The sequence below is a fragment of the Mustela erminea genome, chromosome 6 (genome assembly GCF_009829155.1).
Source record: "Mustela erminea isolate mMusErm1 chromosome 6, mMusErm1.Pri, whole genome shotgun sequence".
Lineage (NCBI taxonomy): Eukaryota > Metazoa > Chordata > Mammalia > Carnivora > Mustelidae > Mustela > Mustela erminea.
The window spans coordinates 46,708,942-46,726,802 of record NC_045619.1 but is presented as its reverse complement, the minus strand read 5'-3'; the positions used below and the strand labels follow the sequence as shown (position 1 = coordinate 46,726,802).

The 17,861-nt window shown below is 44.5% G+C and overlaps 1 protein-coding gene across 2 annotated transcripts in view; it reads right to left on the bottom strand.

The window, feature by feature from the left end:
• PTPRB (protein tyrosine phosphatase receptor type B) overlaps positions 1-17,861 on the bottom strand; it is a 113,155-nt gene that overhangs the window by 16,754 nt on the left and 78,540 nt on the right. For both annotated transcript variants that reach the window (XM_032347032.1, XM_032347033.1), the window contains 8 exons: positions 13,498-13,776; positions 12,835-12,984; positions 10,511-10,754; positions 4,601-4,707; positions 1,514-1,613; positions 642-725; positions 521-538; positions 326-407 (listed from right to left, as the gene is read on the bottom strand). In XM_032347032.1, coding sequence (XP_032202923.1) covers positions 326-407; positions 521-538; positions 642-725; positions 1,514-1,613; positions 4,601-4,707; positions 10,511-10,754; positions 12,835-12,984; positions 13,498-13,776 — 1,064 coding nt within the window. The remainder of the gene's footprint in view (positions 1-325; positions 408-520; positions 539-641; positions 726-1,513; positions 1,614-4,600; positions 4,708-10,510; positions 10,755-12,834; positions 12,985-13,497; positions 13,777-17,861) is intronic.

The window sequence follows — 17,861 nt, the reverse complement described above, 5'->3', positions numbered from 1 at the left end:
AACCACCTTGTCTCCCAGTCAAGCCAAATGTCAGGTTAAATAACTGACAGAATTAGGTTTACATTGAAGGTTTTTTCATTCTTTCTTAACATCTCATCCAAGTAGTACTTTCCTGGCTTTGCTATTCTGGAGAGCAGACTGGCCTCTGAGACGAGGTGGCATATCCCATAGGGAACGGATTCAGACATAAAAGAGCGCTCAGCTGAGGTCCTACACGTCATCTGAACTCCTCAGCCCGATCAGCCTGTGCCTCCACAGGAGAGGTTGGGAGGGAAGTTCTGCTAGAGACTAGAACAGCTAAGGCATCCCTGAGTCTGAGTCGTACCTCGTACTCCTTGGACAGAAGGTAGTTGGAATCAGCCTGCAGCTTCATGAAGTGCCCTTCAAACTGATTTACTTTTATTGGGCTATAGTTAAAAATATAATAGAAAAAAAATTACTGATGAAAAGGGACACTGCCATACCCAGTCCAAGCTGTATTTCAAAAGCAGATAATACAGTAATGAGTTCTCGTTCTTACCAAGATGTTTTCCGGTTACTGTGAAGGACGCCAAAAGAAGAAAGATCTCGTTAGCAAATCTCACATAAGACAATCAGCTCATCTTTCAATACATTTATGTGAAGGAAAACGTGGTGCTCACCCTTTCTGGCCCAGGTTCAAGTGGACAGATAATGGTCGATCCCGGCGAATGCTCAGGCGGGCAGAGGGCCTTTCTCGACCATGGCTGCGACATAAGGGAGAGGATTTATATTCTGATTACGAAACCTGACTTAAACAAATTTTTCCATTTATGGCGAGGCTGTGCATGTCTGTGCAAATATGGATTTTTCAGTATTCATGTAGATTTACACTCAGCCAACGTCTCTTTGAGGGGAGGAAGAACATAAAGAAGAAATAGATCTTTCCCACTCAGAAACGGATCTCCGCAATAGCTGGAGATTTGTCTTCTGGTTTTTGGCTACAGGTCATAATCACTTCCCACACTCTCAATAAAACTTTCCTTAAAAAAACCCCCGGTAAACCTTAGATGCAAGACATGACTGCGAGAGGGAGGACAATGTGCCAAATAAATTCCCTAAGAGGAGGGGGCTTGGCTTTGGGGGCCACATGCTATTTGGTTCTTTTCGGTCCCTTCTTAAATTAGCATGGCAAACATGACCATGAGATGGTGATGTCAACCATACTTCTCAGCATTTTTCAGAAAAGCACTTGGGTGCACAATTCACAGACATCTCCGTCTTCTTGAGCAAAAGGAGTTATTTCACATTCAAATGAAGCTACAGATGGCCCCCCTCAGTCATTTGGTGAGGGCAAAATTCATCAATGGGGAATGGAGCGAGGCTGAAAAAAGCCAGTCATGGTTGGAGGGTCTGACTTGTGTCTCTTGAGAAACAAAGGTGATTTAACCTGCAGAAATGAAATTGCCTTCCCTTCTTAATTTCCAGGCAAGGGCATTTTCAACTGCATCTTCGAAGTTGGGAGCCCAATCGGTAAAGGAATCTTTGTACTTACCTGGCTTTCTGTCTGCAGATGAATAAGGCAACCACGGCCACCAGCATGCCAATTAAGAACAGACCCGCACTCACACCTTCAATAACTCCAAATAAAGGCTCTACAAGAAACCAGAAGGAAATAGCAAACCCAGGCAGGAAAAATCAGTGCTAAAGAACCAGGAAGAGAACTGCTGAAACCTTATCTCCCTAGGAGCGTTATTACAGAAAAATCTGAACACCCACGCTGAGGTCTTTACTATCTGCTGGTAGGGGCACGCAGCCAGGAAGAGGGGACGCTGTAACCACAGGTCCGTCCTTACACTTTTGAAGTTAATAGCGTTCTGTCTATAAAGGGATTTTATGCTCACTGGGGCTTGTAGGTAAGGTTTAGGGTGCTTGAGACAAAGGCCAGCAGATCTCGCCACCAAAATCAAAATGGTATTTCATTTGAATGAAACACGTATAATAGCATCAGGGACTTGGGCAAGTCCAATGAGTGATGGAGAGCTGTTTTAAGGAAATTTCATTTTATTATCTAGTATGACACTACCTCTTTGAGTTTGTAAATAAGTAAGAGTAGCTTATTTTTAAAACAGCTTTATTGAAATATAATTCACATACCATTCAATTCACCCATTTAAATTGTATAATTTGGTGATTTTTGATACAGAGTTTTACAAACACAACCACATTCAATTTTGTAATATTTTCACCACCCCGCAAAAGAAACCCCGTACCTCTTAGCTGTCCTTCTCCATTCTTTCCCAGCCCCTGGCAACCATGAATCTACTTTGTCTTCATAGATTTGCCTATTCTGGACCTTTCGTATAAATTGAATCAGAAATACGTGGTCTTTTGTCTCTGGCTTCTTTCACTCAGTGTAATGTTTACAAAGTTTATCCATGTTGTAGCATGTCTCAGTATTTCAATTCTTTTTTATAGGCGAATAATAAATAGCTCCTTGTATGGAATAGATCACATACTGTTTGTCCATTCATCCACCGATGGACATTTGGGTTATCTCCATTTGGGGTTATTATGAACAATGCGGCTAAGAACGTCCGTGTGGAAGTTTCTGTGTGGGCACATGTTTTCATTTCTCTTAGGTATAAAATTAGGAGTGGAGTTGCTGATTTAAATAGATGGTAACTCTAGGTTTAACATTTTGAGGAACTGCAGAAATGTTTTCCCAAGCAACTAAACCATTTCACATTCTCACAAGCAATGTAGGAGGGTTCCAATGTCTCCATATCCTTGCTAACACTGGTTATTGTCTTTTGATCACAGCTATTCAAGGGGGTGTGAAGTGGTGTAGTACTGTGGGTTCCATCTTCATTTCCCCTAATGACTAATGATGTTCAGCATCTTGTCATGTGCTTATTGGCCATGTGTGTATCTTCTCCAGTGAAATGTCTACTCACATCCTTTGTTACTTGACTTTGCATTATTGAGCTGTAAAGTAACAGTTCTTTACATATGGGGGACACACAACCCTTATCAGATATTAATTTGCAAGTAGTTCTCCCAAGGTCTCCTTTGAAGCACAAATTTTGACCAAGTCCCATTTATCTGGCTTTTCTCCCCTTCTGTTGCATGTGCTATTGCTGTCATATCAAGAAAATCATTTCCTAATCCAAGGTCACAGAGTTTCCCTCCTATGTTTTCTTTTAAAAGTTGTATTGTTTAGTTCTTACATTTAGGTCTATGGAGTAGCCCATTGTTGAACTTGCACTTTTAAGCCCTTGGATTTGTTTATTCAGTGTTGCTTTTCAAGCCTCATTAAATCACCACGATCATTTTTCTCTTAACATGGTTAATATTCTTTTTTGGGTATATGTTTACTACCTGCCTTTGCTGAACGGCACGCAATTTTTGTTGTTTTCAAAATAGGACAGAATTGTGTTTACAATGCCCCTGCTTAACATTAAATTATAAGCCAACACATCTAAATCCTCTTAACTGTGTTCTGATCCCTTTTTGGTTTGAAAAGTGGGAGATTATCCCTATATTTGGCATAAATAGATGGGAGTGTTTGTGAGGCTGAGTCATCTTTTGTCATGCAGCATGAGAGACTGTTTTAGCTATGAAGAAGAACTTCCTGAGACCAAGCATTGTAGAACCCTGCCTCTTGGGAAAGGCTGGGACCGATGCCGGTCAAGGAACAATGTGCTGACACACGACGCTATTCTCAGTGTGAGGGGAGTATTCTGAGGCAAAGCTGTACAGAGGTTAAGAGTTCCAGCAGAAAATGCCAGAATTCAGCTCTACTCTCCTGGGCAAGTTACTTAAACCTCTTGGTGTCCCAGGTCTTCCCCTTTCAAACGGGGGATGGTGATAGTCTCTACCTCAGAAGGTTAGAGTGAAGATCGGATAAAGTATTTCATGTCTTTACTGGATAAACTATTTCATGTAGTAAAATATTAGCTACTGCTATTCCTCAGCTAGAGAAGTTTCTTTTGTAAATTTATTTATTTTAAGGCTTTTAAGTTAACATTTTTTTAATGGTGTAAAAGCTACGTGTAATATGCAAAAAAAAAAAAAATCACCTATAATCCCACTACTTGGAGACGATCATTGTTAATCCCTTTTTCCAGTAGGCTCTATACCCAGCGTGGGTTGAGCTCAGGACCCTGAGATCGAGGGTCCTACGTTCCATCGGCTGAGCCGGCCAGGCTCATTGTGAATACTCATTGTGAATACTTCGGTGTTTCTTCTTCTAGTCTTTTTTTCCCATGCATTTCTATGTTTGTGGACTCATACATTCCCACCTATGACTGAAAGCCTTTTGTATTTACATTTTGGCCTGTGCAAAGCTCCCAATTTGAATGTTTTTCACCCATTATTTTTAAAAACATCATTTTTATTAAAAAAAAAATCTGATACTTCTATCTTCTTTTCAAGATTAATGGCCGCTTAGCCCATTCTCCTTTAGAAGTAGGAGCAATTTCTTGACTCCATGTCATCCATGATCCCACAAAGATTAAATTCCAAGTGAAAAATGCATGTTCCCCTTGCCATCAGCCACGTCACCAGATCTCCACTGGAGGCCCTTGTAAGTGACATGGCAGCTGGAGACTAGGCAGGTAGATGGGGAGGCTAGCCTTACCTGACTCAGTGGTGATAGGCAAAGAGAAAAATGTGTCGGAATAGAGCGGCTTTGTGAATTCCTTCAGGTCCTCATCAAACAGCTGCGTAAAAGCCCGAATGCTGATTCTGAAAGGAAAACCGATTTATTTAAGTGCAAGTGACCAACCACAGTAAAGCTGACTAGAAGATGGGTTCCAGGAGCCATAGGGTGGGCACCTGGTCCATATGTGTGCTAGGCAGGACAAGAATTATGGAATCAGATCTATCCAGGTTCATTCATACATTTATTCATTTGTTCATCCAATGTTTACTGAGCGCCTACTATGTGCTGGTCCCTGTTCTAGGATCAGAGGATCCTGCAAGGGACACAGCAAAGTCCCTACCATCCCAGAGGCTACATTCTCTGGAATTAGAAGTCAGATAACATTTACACAACTTTAATACGCCAGATGGTAATATGTAGCAGAAAAAGAAAAGAGCAGAGTAAGAGAAATGGATAGCAATGGGCATGGGCGTGGGGAACTGCCCCATTCAGCATGGTCAGTGGCGCGCTCCTGAATAAGAAATCAGAGGAAAGTGAGGGAGGCAGCCATGTCCATGTTCCAGCAGAGGGAACCACAGTGGGCAAGTATTGACAGGAAGGACTAGAGGGGGCCCATCCTGAAGAGGAGAAGGGAGGAATTCAGGATGGGCATAAAATTTGAGCTCAGGCCACTTGAGAGAATAATGGCATCACTGATGGAGATCGGGAGCTAACCGGGGGCAAAGGAAGAGCTCTGCTTGGCCTGTGCTGGGTTTAGAGTGACAGTGAGACGTTGATTTAGAACTTTCCAGTGGACATTTGGAGCTCTTCCAGTCACCTGGACAAGGAGAGCTGCTGAGGGGGCCATCCACATGTCCGTATGGAGATTACCTGGCCCGAAATTCGAAATGCCAGCAAGATACAGCTGCAAAAAATAAATGTGTAACCTCAGCCTGGATGAAAAGTCTATTTTCCCTGTCTGAGAACCTTGATCTCATATTTGCTGGATGAGTCAGGCCATACCGGGGGCCTGCCCTTGGTTTCTGGGGACGTATCTTAGGAAGAGTTTGAGATCATTTGATCTCAAATTTGAAATCATTTGGATTTGAGATCATTAAACAGGATGACAACAGAAAAGATTTAGTGGAACATGAGGTCTGACTTCAGATTTAAGGAATTTCTATGTAGAAGAGGAAATAGACCTCGTTATTTTTCTTCTTGAAGGTAGAGTGAAGCCCAATAGGCTGAAAGGTCACAGAGAGGTGTAGTTTGGGAACATAAAGTCATTGTAACATCTAGAGAATAAGCTGCGGCATTAGGTAGTGAGCTCCCAGTCACTGAGGGTATTTAAGCGGAGGCTGAGGGAGAAGCAGCTCTCACAGAAGCTGTAGGAGAGCATTCCCGCACTAAGTAAAAGACTGCCTCAGAGAAGAAAAAAAAAAAAAAAAAAAAAAGACAGGCTCAGGCCAGCTCTTGAGTTCTTTCTCTTTTCAAACATAGGTTTGCTGAGACTATCAGACTTGATTTATATGGGGAAACTTCCCCAGTGTTAATTTAAATCCTAGGAAAGTGAGCAGAAGTCACTTTTTCCTTTAAAAAAAAAAAAATCTAGACTTGTTCAACCCAGAAGTTTCTGGGCATGACCCGTAAGAATGCCAAAATTGTATCAGGCTGGGGCGAACCCTTCCTTCCAACTCACGCCCACGTCCAACTGCCGTCTTATGAAATGAGCAGGACGATATTGATCAGCCACATCTATAATTTCCATCTCTAAAAGCTACTTTCCAGTCAGGAGTTGTACTTCCAGGAATACCAGGCTGTTGGTGGAAGTATCGTGAGCTGTCCCTGAAGGGTAAGAAGCAGTCAGCTTCTGTTCAGTGGGAAGGTGAGGAGTTGGTGTGGGCTGCTAATGCATTGTACTTTTGGAAACTGAAACGAGTCTCTTTGCTGGAAAGCGTTTCTTATATTGGTGTAATGATTTGTAAGTGTGGAAGGACTTTCACGAACATGGTCCCACTTGAGCATCTCCAACATCTCCCCTGTAACAAGGGAGCTTAGGATATAACTTCAGAGATTTGGAACCTGAAGCTTGGAGAGATTCCGTGTCTTGCTCAAGATCAGAGAAAAAGCTGGTGCAAGAAAACCAAACTCTGTATTTTCTGAATCTTTATCCAGATTTCTTTCTCTTATTTCCTCTCGGCTTAGTTTTAGTTTAACAGCTCTGACTTCTGTGGGAGGGATGGGAAAGGTCCCACGCTGGGAAGCAGAGGGTCTGAGGTCTAGCTAGCACTCTGTTCCTGAGTAGATGAATGGCCCCTAAAGTTTTTTATGCCTCTGTTTCTTCATTTGTAAATTGAAAGCCTTGGATGTAACAACCTTGCCATGTTCTGCTCTGAAATTCTAGGTGCAAAACCCAAAACACCAAGTGGATGCAGATGAATAATGACCTTTAGGAACCCAGAAAGGAGATAACGACCAAGTAGAGAAGACAATGACTTAGTATCTCCAGAAAGGAGATCATGATCTAGCAGAGTTCCTTAAACTTAATGGGATTAATAGGAACTCTGCTCCTAACCCCTTTCCAAAAAGGGACACCATCACCACTTCCCTATCTCAGCATGTAGCCCCCCTCCCGATCCCGTCCCAGATCTTCCAGATCCCCCTATCTTCCTGGGCTTGTCTTCCCTGCTACCTCCTTTCCTGCTCTCCCCACAATTTGAGACTAGACTACTTGCTCTTCTCTGAACAGTCTGTGTCTTCCTCCTCTGCACTTGGACTCCCATTCTTCCCTCCACCTGGAATCTCCTTTTGTCCCTCTCTCTCCATATTTTCAAATCCTTCCTTACTTTTTAGTGCTCAGCTAAAATGTTACCTCCTTCAAGAAGCCTTTTGAACCTTAATGGCATTTGTTTACCCTCGTGTCCTTCAACATTTCTGCCTATATTTTACAGATACCTTCTCAGTGTGTGTGTGTGTGTGTGTGTGATTACTTTAATAAACAGATGTATGACAGTAATGATTTCAACTTTATATGGGTTCAGAATCAGAAACCTATAGCACAAAGTCAGAGATCATGTGGTTCAATTTCCTTCATTTGGGGAAAATGAGCTCAAGAGAAGCTGACTACCCGCTCGGGGTCACATTGCTATTCTATCTAGAATAGAAACAAAACCAGATCAGCACTTTCTTTGCTAACCTCTAAACTGCCTCCCACCCCTTATGATCTGCCCTTTCTCTTCCCATATGGAATGACATTAATTATGCACCCACGTAATAGGAACCCAGTAACAAATGGGAAGACATTACATTCATTGACATAATAAATTTGCAATGCAGCTAAACCCAGCATTTCCCATTTCTTTTTGATCTTATTCCCCTCCCTCACCCCCACTCCCACCCCCCACCCCCCGCTTCCCCCTGCCCACCCTCCCCCACTCCCGCCCCATGTTCTCTCCTGTCTACCTATTCTCTTCAGAAAAAAAGATGCCTGACAGCATTGAGGGTCACTGTGGCGGTCACCATCTTGAGATAGGCAGAATTCTGGCTGCACTAAGCTAGGGGTCGGCAGCCCCACAGGAGACCGCTTAGCCTGTAGTTCCCTGGACTTTGAAAGGCTATCAAGCATTATTTGCCCGGCATGCTTTTCACGGGACTGAACCAAACGTGGAGAAATACCGGAAAGTTGTGTTCTAGAAAGCAAATGAGGATGGCATGAGTTGATTAAGGTGTAATAAGAATGTGTAACTGTTCATAGTGCGTCTTAGCTCGTTCCCTTATTTGTTCACAAACACTGAATGAGCATCTCTTGGGGGCCAGGTACTTGCCACATTGTTTTGTCTCCTCTAATAAACTGTGAGCTCTGGTAGTCTGGTGAAGAGTGCCGGTGACTAAACAAAGAGCTATAAGATGCTGTTGAGTGGTGGACTGGAGGGTGGAGGGTCTGAGTGCTGCCGCGGAACGGGAGCGCGTGCCACCTGCCCAGTGCGGGCTGATGGGCTGATGGGTTGCTGGGGGGAGGGGGGGTAAATGTGGGGCCTGATGAGGGCTGGGGGGGCTTCTGAACTGTAGGAGGGGATGCACCAGCCAGTCAAAGGAGTGGAGGGTATACCAAACAGAGTGAAAAGAACATGTGGGGGCTCAGAGGTCTAAGAGAGGCCTGTCATATTTAAAGGAACTCCAAGTGAGGGCTAGCAAAAGGCAGGGTGTAGTTTCCGCAGATGGCGGGAGGCAAAGCAGGAGCGGCAGGCAGGAGGCAGATGGGTGGTGGTGGGGGAGGGCGCTTTCTGTGCCCTGCTCTGGAATCTTCACTTACTCTTGGAAGTCAATGGGGACCACTGGAAGACTTGAATCTAGAAGACCCTGTGTTGTCTCACAGATGAGAGAAGAGAGGGCTTGGGAATTGGAATGCCATTTCCGAGGTCACACGGCTAAGTGGCAGCACCCGGGCTCCATGGGAGATCACTCAGGCCTGGGCAGCTGTTAGGGATGGGAAGGAGTGTGCTGGGGAGAGAAGGGCGCAGGGCCACCTACAGCTTCTCATGGTCCTTCTCTTAAATGGAACAATGAGTCATCTTCTCTCCTTTTTCAGAGCAAACAAACAGAAATCAGCCTCCACTGGACAACTCACAAACTGAATAGAGCCCTTGGGAGACTTCTGCTCAAATTTCCTTGAGCCAGTGTGACCAAGGAACTGAGGCATCTCTTGATTCTTACAGAAACTGAGAGATTCCCTCATTCTGATCTCTTTCATATTTCTCCTTTGCTCTGTCTGAGCTCTCCCCTCCTTCAGGGAGGCTCATATGCTTTCTTCTTGAAGTGAACATCATTAATAAGTTTGCGTGTGTTTACTCTGGAGATGCCGACCTTGGCTGGGGTGGCAACAGCATTTCTGTGGTGAGCCCGGGGCAGAGGTATAGCTCGAGTTCTTGCCCAAGATGAGTCCTCTGGTTTAGGAAAACTCTCAGCCTGCCCATGTTGATTCCAGGGAGGGGCTAAGAATACTCTCACGTGTGATATCATATCACGTCTCCATTTGGAGCCTGCAGGAAAGTCTCTACTGAGATTCAGGGCTGATATTCAAAATACGTTAGAGTCAACAAGCCCTGGGCACCGACTAACCGGAGTAGACACTGGCCATAGCGAATCTGATGGACTACCATGCCAACCAGATGTCAGCTCTGCCAACACCCAAGACTGATCTTGGATGCTTATAGCTTATATCCAAGATGGCTGCCAAGAGTCTCTTTTTCTTGAGGACTCTGGTTGGGGATGCTGTGTACCTCTGCTTATACTTGCTTTCGGGGAGCACAGTGCAGGCCAACGGCACTGCGAATTCCAATGACTGGAAGGGCCCGTTGGCTGCAGTAATGCTCTCTGGGGCCAAACCAAACAGCTGCTCCTTCTCTTCTGTCTGCCTAGCAGGAGGAAATGGTACGCCCATACATGCAGGGCCCTTTCCTTTGAGAGTTCTGCCTGGACCAAAGAGCACTTTCATCTTTTTGTGCCTTAGAAGATAAATAAGTAAGTGTAATGTCAGCCCTCACTAAAAGTAAAAGATGAAACTTCATCTTTCTTGGGTCTCCCTAAACTCAATCTTTCTGTTTGGACACTTTTACAGTATTAACATAGTAAATAAATTGTTTGATTTGTGCTAAAGAAGTGTGAAGAGAAAGAACGATCTTCATATAATGGATTGGAGCTTTTGCACAACGCCAACGGCCTTCTTTACACATCACCCATGAATGGAGGCAGGAACTCAGACTTTATAAACTACCCAGGAACATGCACAGCACTGTGGTAATGCTGGTTAGTAATCTGCCGGAGCTCGGATGCATCAGATGCCCGGACAGCTGAGCCCCCTCTCCCGCATCTTGTCCCTTCTTGCAAAATGAAGGTAGTATGTCTAACCTGTAGGCAGTGCGTGGCTTCAGTGGCCCGTCGCAGAACTTTTGCTGGTTGGGATCGCATTTTCCACCCAGGCTCTCCATCTCTGCTCCCAGCTTAATGTTAAAACTCTTGGAGTTGCTGTCAGGACTTTCCGCACACTTGCTGGCAAAGTAATCGGTCTGATACATCCGAATGGAGGCATTGTGTCTGTATTCTAGGTAGGAGGGCAGAGGGTGCTGCTGTTCTGGCTTCAACTCATCACTGCCTGCGGGGAGAAAACCCACGGTGAGCAGCTGGCTTCCTCGTGACCTGAGGGATCTCTCCCTAGGCTTCTAAGTCTGCCTCCCATCTTCCACCATCTCCGGTCAGCTCCAAAGGGCAGACACTTTGATCTTGAAGGATGCTGTGAAAGTCTCCTAATGAAATTAATTTTAATCCACTTCTTCTAAAGTAAAAATTAAAAAGAGTGTGTATATACAACATTTAATACACACGCACGTGGATTTATATATATAGACACAGACACACACCATGATATTTCTAGGAAATAAAACATGTGGGCTTGGGTAGTTAACTCATTGCATCAGATGGTAGACGTGTTTCAGACCTCCCGAAAGTTGGCCACTCCCCGCTGGGAGAGTCAACCCACTCAATAAGCTCTCTGCCTTGCCAATGACCATTGTAGCTGAGCTAATAAGGAAATCCTCATGACCTAGGAAATAGGGAAGAGATAAGAAAAATCAAGTTCAAGGCCAGAGCAGTCACCCACAGGCACGCTCCCTGTGCCACACCCTGTCCGATCACAGCTCAGTGCACAGCTCTCTGTTATCTTGAGTACAGTTTAATCCTGGCTCGAATTTGGCCCCTCCTGCAGCACGCTTCCCAGAACTCGCCCCATCCACCCAGCTTGCTGTGTGTTTTGGCACCATAAACTCGTTTTGATGTTGGCTGGAGGAAGGCATAATTAGGAAGATAAATATTATGGAGATAGGACACCATTAGCCATGCACTTCGAGAAGTGGCTTTGCGGGGGTTCATCGCATTCTGGACTCTTGTTTAATAAAATTTGTTCAAAATGAGTGGGTCTTGGAAATATTACCTTGTTGACAGTAAATGAAATGGAATGTTGCCTTTGGGATGAACATATATGCTATGATTTACATTTATAGGAGATCGACTGTTATCTTAGATAGCCAGGGGAGCAGAGCCCATCTCCACGGAACATCAATAACTGAAACCCACAAGGCTGCAGAACACAAGGCTGCCTGCTGGGGTGTGGCTTCCTTTTGGTCACTGCCTTACATTCATGTAGGAAACCATTATCTCCACTGCATCCTCATCAAATCTAACAATCTCTGCATAGTTCGCAGGTTTCTCTCTTAAATCCTTATCTGTAGATATAAGTAAATACACCTATTTGTGAGATGTAGGGACATCTGGGATGCACCCCTGACCCTTGATATCATTTAATTAATTTTGCATAACCAACTTCAGTACAATTAAATAAAACGTCAAAGCACACGGACCCTTAGCTATCCCGTGAAACTAAAATCCTCTCTAGCCTAGGACCCGCTCCAGCGCTGGTCGGGTTTAAAGCTTCTCATAGCCCACAAAGAGGTTAAAAGAACCAGGGGTGTGTAACACCTTAAACAATTTTGGAAAATCTAAGGCACGTCAAATATACGATGCTGCCGCAGACACACACATGTTTTGGAGGAATCGGGCACAAGGCCTCCGTGGCAAACACGACCCTCCTCTAGGTGGTTTCACAAATGCCAACATAAGAAGCTCCAAGAAATCGTACTTGAGGTCGTACCCAACGTTGTTACAACTCTTACCTAGTATCTGCCTGGCCTGTAGGAATGAGGTAGACAGCGAATAATTTCGTTGATGAGAAAATGAAATTCACTGCTGAAAATTCAGTAGAGAAAGGAAGACTGCCTTTCAGGATCATCTTTTCCCTCTTTTTAGCTCTTGAGTGTTTTCTGTGACTCGGTGGGTGGTTTGGAGCCTGTGCTTCCTTGGGCTGTTGGAGATCGGGGCAGGGAAGATGAGAAGTACACGGGGCTGCTCGATGGCAGAGCCAAGAAGGGACCATCAGCACTGAGTGAGCCGTGGAGAAGGCTCTGGGGGTCACGGCGGAGCCAGGGCTCTTCCAACGAGCCCCGACATCCCTACATGAGGCTATTTATGCTATGGCTGCCGTTGCTACTATTATCATTCACCCATTTCGTTAAATCCGGTGAGTAACAGGCTTTGCTGCTGAAAGAGCATTTGAGCAGGTTTTGGGGACATGGCCCGGCATCCAGGTGACCTTTGAGGAAGCAGAGTCGGTGATCACTTACCATCCGCCTCCCTCACGACCACTGTGAAGTACTTCACAGCTCCGTTGGTGTCGCTGAACCAGCTGCAGTTGAAAGTGAAGTTGATGGAAGATTTGCTAATCAGCACATCCTTTTTATTCACCCGAATGTGCGGAGGTGGAGGAGGGGGCCCTGAAAAGGATGAAGAAGGAACCCAGGGGAGTCAGGACTCCGCTTGTCCATATAAATGACAATCAGTGACACGAGGGTCTCCACTCCCCTACATGGGTGTGTGTGGGGTGTGTGTGTGTGTGTGTGTGTGTGTGTGTGTGTTTAAAATTTACAATCAAGGAAAACCTCCTTCTCCTCTCCTGGAGGGAAGCAGAGGAAGTGGTTTGCCAGAGGCACATTAAACATAACGAGAGGGGAGGATTTCCTGACGCTGTACCACCAAATTGCCTAAAAGCTCTGTGATACCTCTAGCTCTATCAGGCCAAGTGTTGTCTTGAAACATCAAAGTGCTTGAAGACTGTTTAAATCATTTCCTGCCGGGATGCTTCACCTACACAGGAAAAATGTCTCCGTAGCCTGGAGGCTCTCCCATTCTCTCTTGCAAGGGACCCCAGGTCTGGCTCCTGGGAAGGTGAGCTGCGTGCCCGGTCGAACCGGGGGCTCGCTGCGTGCATCACCTCCAGAAACACTTACGGTCTATCATCGTGATGGTGCTGTCTTCCACCACCTCGCTGGTCATGCCGGCCGACTGCACCTTGATGGACACCAGGTACCTCTTGTGGGGCACAAGCATCATGATGTTGAGGAGAGATTTCTCTTTCTCCAGCTTTCTGGAAAACTCAACTTCCTGAGTGTCCATTTTCCGACATTCAATGCTATACCCGTCAAAGTCAGAGTCAGGAGGGATCCAAGAGCAGGCGATAGCCGTGGAGTTCTGAGGCCGGCAGTGCAGGTTTTGAATCTTGTCTGGCTCTACAGGGCAGAGAGGGACAGACATGTCACAATTCAGGAAGACCTTTTTTTTTTTTTTCTTCTTCCTTCAGCTCCTTTGGGCCCAGTGTGCTGTGAGATCTACATAAGTCTCAAGATTTACTTGGATTGCTTTTCAAAAAAGAAAATTCTTGGGGCGCCTGGGTGGCTCAGTGGGTTAAAGCCTCTGCTTTCAGCTCAGGTTGTGGTCTCAGGGTCCTGGGATCGAGCCCCACATCAGGCTCTCTTCTCAGCAGGGAGCCTGCTTCGCCCTCTCTCTCTGCCTTTTTCTCTGCCTCCTTATGATCTCTCTCTCTCTGTGTCAAATAAATAAATAAAATCTTAAAAAAAAAAAAAAGAAAGAAAAAAATTCTTAAGGATCTCCCAAGGAATTTCTGCCTCCCAGACCACACTCTGAGAGCCACTAAAAATTAAAATGCTGTCCTTTTAAAAAATCTTCCAGTGCCAGTGTGATCGGAAACACAAATACACACTAAATATAGCGTCCACACTAAAATTAAGGGGCAGAAGTCAGGTGGAAGTTGGGGCTGAGTAGCCAGCAGGTTAGAATGGCAGCTTGGCCTGCCTGAATTCAGATTCTGTTTACCAGGGGTGGCTTCTTGAGCAAGTTACTTGCCGTGTCTGTGCCACATTTGTAAAGTGGGAAAATTAAGAGAAGCTACTTCCTGTGGGGACTGTGATGGGTCATAGAGTTGAACCAGGCACAGCCACCTAAAAATCTGTGTCTGGTATAGTAATTGCTCAATAAAAGCCAGCTCTTATGAGAAAAGACAAAAACAAAAACAAAGACATGGCATTGGTATATTAATTGCTCCATAAAAGCCAGATCTTATGAGAAAATTAAGATATGGCATTGTTTCCTTGTTACCTTCTAGGCCCTGGCTCTGTCCCCCCCGCTTCCAGTCTCTGCCTTCCCTGTTCACAAGCCATCCTCCAGTTCAGTAACTGCTCGTGGTTCCCTGTATACACCATGCTCTTCCAGCCCCTGTGCTCATGGTCAGTCAGTTTCTCCGGCCTGAGACCGTGCCTGACCGATTAGGGACTCAATGAAGAGCGATCATGATCTCAGGGGTTGTTATGCGTGACTCTACAAGGAGTAAGAGATATAGTATGACAGATAAGCACCTAGCCGACCTGACCGCATAGGTTACCAACCAAACTCTAGGCCTCCCTGACCAGCGACAAGACCTCCCCATCTCTAATTACATCCAATGAAGCTAAATTGTATGATTTCGATACACAGGCTTTAAATTTGAATTTTTGCAACTAAGCCATTTCAAAAAGAAAAGGTCTCCATTCCCCTATATGTTAACTCAGACGGGCTCTGGTCCTGTGTTTTAAGTGTGCCTTGGTGGGGGTCAGGGATGCTCTGCTGGGGTGACTTCCCCGAGGCTTCCTTTTCCTTGTCCCCTGTCCCTAGGAATTTCTAAGGAGGCTTCAGGTTCTTGAATAGAACTTGAAAATCTAGGTCTATACCACTCTATCTCATTCCAGGGGTCAAAAGTCTTGATAAATACTTAGTTTTAAAAGCTGCCCATTGTTTCATTGGCCACAGCAGAAAACACAGTAACAATGATCAGATAGCACTAACCAGGGACATCAAACTCAGGAGCTCACAGAGTACTGCATATTCTGGGGATAGATTAAAAAATAAAAAATAAGGCTAAAGACAGCTATATTTGACCAAATAGGGAAAACCCCTTCCATTTCATTGTTGGGTCTTTACTATCCCTGTTACAAATTTCATCTTTTTCTCTTTTCTCCACTTGCCCTTCCTCCCCAAACTCAAAGGTATGTTCAGGGGTGCCTGGGTAGCTCAGTCGATTAAGCGTCTGCCTTCAGCCCTGATGATGATCTCAGGGTCCTGTGTTTGAGTTGGGCTCCCTGCTCAGTGGGGATCCTGCTTCTCCCTCTCCCTCTGCTGCTTCACCTCCTTGTGCTCTCTCTGAGATAAATAAGTAAAATCTTTAAAAAGAATAAAATGTATGTTTTTTCATAAACTTTGTTAGGTTTATGGTTACATAATTTTCAGGATCCAGTGCCAAGTGAAAAATGCAATACTCTGTGTTCAAAATATTAAGATTTCAAGATGGTGACAACAGAAAATTAAACGGAGTATGGGGTCCCTCTGAGCACAGGGCCTGTGGGTTGCACAGCTGGGAGCACTAGCTCCCCACTTCCACTTGCAGAATAGATCATCATCTGTTGCTCTGATTTGGCATAAAACCCCTCTTCTCCTGACACTGTCTCCTTAGTCACAGGACTCTTCGTCCTCAACAAGCGTGACTTTGAAACACTCGGCATCTTTGTGCCACTGGATGAATTTGTGTTTCATATCAAGGTCTAAAATATTTAGCTAAGTCATAACAGTTTAGGTAACAATGATTTTGAGAAAAAAAAAAAAAAACCTGGAGATTTTTTTCAGGATAAGGGAATTGGCCTTTGAGGCAAGCAGTACTTATGTCTTTTCAAACATTAACTCCTTGTTAATCTTTTGAACTCCTTCAAACCAAACCACAGCTGGAACCCAAAGATACCTTCTCTGTTTGGCCTCAGGGAAAGTCTTTAGAAACACCATGCCTGATTCATAATTCTGATAATTTACTCAAAGAATAATATGGAAATTTGCTTCAGCCTCTTTCCTCTGTTCTTTCTCCCCTCTCCTTTCTGCCTCTCAAGTCCACATGTCTTCTAAGATCTCCCATCATAGCCCTGTTCACTAAGAAATAGGTACCTGCTATGCGCAAGGCGCCTTCCATACTGTGAACAGTATGGAAGTGAATTAGGCATCAGCCCTAAACTCTAGGAGGGGAGAGGAGTCTGAAACAGCCACAAAACAGGGTAGAAAGGAGAATGAACCAGAAGAAATGGACAGAGAAGGTGCTGGGTGGAGTGCTAGACAACTTTCTGGAGTTAATGGTGGACAGGAGTTAGCAAAGGCTTTCCGGCAGAGATGATCCCTCACCAAGATATTGGGAAAGGGGCATTTCAGGCAGAGAAAAGTATGAATCCAGGCACCCAGGGTGGGGCTGGGAGGGGTGGGAAGGTAGAAGATCAGGAATTGCAAGTTGTTCATCATGGCTGGAGTAGATGCAAGAGACCCAGAACTGTGTAAGGATTCTACGTGAGAATTATAAAGTTCTCTGTTGTTTAACTCTCTGTTACCTTGGGCTTTCAGTTACCCACAACCAAATCCAATCCTATCTAATGCAATCTTCAAAGTTCCATCAGTCATTCCTTATCAAACACAACCCTGAGTCCCTCTTCTTGCCAGCTGCTCTCCTTGTAGGCCTGCCCCATTTGGTAAAGGCCGCTCTTAAATTTCAGCACCCAGGACAGAATATAGTACTCCAGAAGCCATCTGCTGAACCCCGCCTCTACTGAGTTCTTAAATTGAGCACACGTGTCACGTAACCCACAGTAAACCACCAAAAACCCATCTTGAGGTTGCAGTAAATGAAAATTCTTAGTTCTTTCTTGCCTATTTTTCTTGAGATTCAGCTATTCAATTTCAAATTGCTCTCTGGATACGATGTGGAGTGCAAATTATAATTACTATAACATTAATGTTTGCTGAATAGGTGAAACAGCTACCTACTTAAATTCCTAATTTTCAATGATCTATTTCATCGATAACCACTAACTCTCTGACCTGATCTTAGAAACTACACATATTGGTATTATTGAAAAATAAATATTTGGATTAAGGCTCCTATGCTGAAAACTTTTGTTTCTTCAAGGTTTGCTTTATCTATTCCAAAATGCCTTTGGGAAGAAACTGGTAAGTATTTCATTGTTGAAGCATTTTTATCTTTAGGATTTATTGCCACGTGTCCTAATGGATCCCTGTGTTTCTAGTTTGCCCCTTACAGTCTATATTCCACACTGTGCCCAGAGTGACTTCTTATAGTGTAAATCTGATTATGATATCTTGGCCGAAAATCCCTCAGTGACTCCAATTGATCAAGGATAAAGTTAAAGTCACTACCGTGGTTCTCAAGACATTTTATCACCTGACTCTCCTAATCCTTACTTTTTATGCTCTGGTCAACTACTTTCAGCTCCTC